This window comes from Atta colombica, unplaced genomic scaffold (assembly GCF_001594045.1).
Source record: "Atta colombica isolate Treedump-2 unplaced genomic scaffold, Acol1.0 scaffold42, whole genome shotgun sequence".
NCBI classification, from domain to species: domain Eukaryota; kingdom Metazoa; phylum Arthropoda; class Insecta; order Hymenoptera; family Formicidae; genus Atta; species Atta colombica.
This window is the reverse complement of record NW_017259531.1, coordinates 100,432-103,410: the sequence shown is the minus strand read 5'-3', so window position 1 is coordinate 103,410 and position 2,979 is coordinate 100,432. Positions and strand designations below refer to the sequence as shown.

The 2,979-nt window shown below is 36.7% G+C and overlaps 1 protein-coding gene across 1 annotated transcript; it reads left to right on the top strand.

Annotated features, from left to right (window-relative positions):
- The first annotated feature begins 1,033 nt into the window (after window positions 1–1,033).
- Window positions 1,034–2,110, top strand: LOC108691217 (pyruvate dehydrogenase E1 component subunit beta, mitochondrial-like). The gene has a single exon (XM_018198883.1). The coding sequence runs from the start codon at window positions 1,034–1,036 to the stop codon at window positions 2,108–2,110; it is 1,077 nt and encodes a 358-aa protein (XP_018054372.1).
- The last annotated feature ends 869 nt before the right edge of the window (window positions 2,111–2,979 follow it).

Below are 2,979 nucleotides of genomic sequence, written 5' to 3'. Positions count from 1 at the left end.
AGCATTCGATGAGCCTCAGCCGCAGATTTCTTCATATTGAAGCAAAAAATTAAAACCTCCCGCAAATGACGAGAATTTGGCTCGTAAACTGACATTTTCAATCGAGAATAACTTTATGATGCAGACACAAATCGACTAATGTTTCTATGGGGTTATGTTGACAGATGCCCAAGTTTATTGTATGACGTCTATGATCTTTTTTTTTATGGTTTATTTCGACCACCACTTACCGCTAAAGCCATCTATAGGAAAACGGCAGAAGCAAAGTTGTACACTTAATAACATACATCTTTAGATTATAAGGCGCGTTTTATATCTTACGACTTTTAATTAAAATACAAGCTATTATCTATTAATGTTAATTAAAAATTCAAATTTTTTTTGTATCACCTTGTATTTTATACAATTGAATGAGAAAAAGCACGCAAACATATGAATAACATGTTGCAATATTATCAACGTCGATGATATGTCATACATATGATATTTGTTGTTAAGAGTTGAGAAATAAAAAGTATTGTTTACCTGGTGGAATCAAGGTGTGTCCAAAGCCAAAAGCGGCCGATTGGAAAAATTGCTCTATCTGCGGATCGATATTGAGATTGTAACAAATTATCATTTGAATTACATATAAATTACAAGTAATCTAATAAATTGTTATCTATTATGTACGTAAAATTAGAAAATTGATACTTTTTATCTTCGTATACAGAAAGCCTGTTTTCCAATCATGAAGACAACCATTCGTTGATGACAATGTGTTGTTGAATCGCTATTATCCATTTATGGGCTTCATTAAAAATTTCGGCATTGGATTGTGACGTTAACATGAGATACTACGAAATTGAGCCATCTAAACCATATTATACCGAAAGTCAGCAAGAACGAATTTTCGTATAATATGCTTTTTTCCTCGAGCATTTCCTAATTTTGAAACACATATGTTTGAATTTGCATTGAAATAAAATCAAGCGATAACGATCAGAAGTTTGCTCGAAATTTAATTAAGACTGATTACAGTATTTAATTTAAAATGTATCTTGCTCGATTATTGAGGCGTAAAGAGATACTGCGAGTGAAGATTCCCACAGGCGAAACGTCCCATAGATCAGTCACGAAGATGACAGTGCGCGAAGCGTTAAATATGGCCCTCGACGAGGAGTTAGCTCGGGATGAAAGGGTATTCATATTAGGAGAGGAAGTCGCGGAATTTGATGGCGCTTACAAAATAACACGTGGTCTCTGGAAGAAATACGGTGACAAGAGACTGATCGATACACCAATTTCGGAGGCTGGATTCTGCGGTATTGCTATCGGTGCAGCGCTAGCAGGTTTAAGACCGATATGCGAATTTATGACTTTCAATTTCTCCATGCAAGCCTTTGATCGTATTATCAATAGTGCTGCGAAGAATTTCTATATGTCTGGTGGAAGATATTCCGTTCCTGTTCTATTCCGAGGGCCGAATGGTAATTGTAAAGGTTTGGCTGCACAGCACTCTCAATGTTTTGCCGCATGGTACATGAGTACGCCTGGCTTGAAAGTCATGTCACCGGCGACCTGCGAAGATTACAGGGGCTGCTTGAAGTCGGCCGTACGAGATCCCGATCCCGTAATCATGTTGGAGAGTGAAATGCTTTACAACATTGAATTTCCCGTGTCTGATCAAGCTATGGACAAGGACTACCAGATACCTATCGGCAAGGCTAAAGTGGAGAAACCAGGAAAGCACATCACCCTAGTGACACATGGCCAGGCATATATATATACGCTTCAAGCGGCCGAGTTGTTAGCAGGACAAGGAATCGAAGCGGAAGTTATCAATCTACGATCGCTGAGACCTTTGGATTGGGACACGATATTCAAATCAATCAGCAAAACACACAGATTAATGACCGTCGAACTGGGCTGGCCTAGATGCGGAGTAGGAGCCGAGATCATCGCGACAGTGATGGAAAATCCAGTCTTCTTTCAGTTGGACGCACCTGCGGTTCGATGCGCCGGCGTTGATGTTCCGATGCCTTATTCAGAGAAAATGGAGTACGAATGTACTCCGAAGGATCATCATATAGTTGACTATGCTAAACGCATCTGTGGCACAAAATTCTGATATAGTTTATCGATTTATGAACAATAAAGTTTTTCACTTATTGAAATATCTGATGACTCTTGGTGTAATGTCGTGAAACATTTATTGATGATGATGAATAAGTTGGCCATCGGTAATCTAATGGTATTATAATCGGGATACAGGGAAGAAAATCCGACGATGCGTTGCCCGCTTACTCCTACAATATTCCACTAGTAGTCGGACCACTTTGGATATATCATAAATCAATCCACTGTCTAAGTATGATCTCATTCAGCTGCGATATATTGTATATCGAAGTTTTGACTTGAGTTGAAAAGCAATGTTGAAAAATAATGTCGCTTGTTAACGGAATTGCTACGTTTCGAGGACCGTAACATTTTCATACCTGTTGACGAGGACCGTTATTCGGCGAATGATCCGTCCGATAATCGTATCGTATAAAACAGGCATTTCTATATGTCCTGATTTATTTCTGTATCGATGATTCTTTGGAATTTTTAATATATTTAGGTAGGCATGCTGGTTTCTGAGCATCTAAAATTTTCTCCACTATCTGTTGACTTTGAGGATGCATTTTTCCATTGTATTACGTTTTATATAATAATACTGTTCTAGTCCTAACTAGTTATCATTTAGTTTCTGAAACTAAATATATCTAAAAAATAAATAGGAAATGACTGTAACGATCGAATGTTAACATCTAAAAACTGTGTGTGAAACACATATTTAATCTAATAGATAATAAATATGCATGTGCGCTTGCATAATTTACATTATTTTTGTCTATAAATTTATATACACGGAATATATTAAACAGAATATATTCATCTATAAAATATAAAATTATTAAAAAAGGTTTTCAGATATATATGTGTATATATATATAT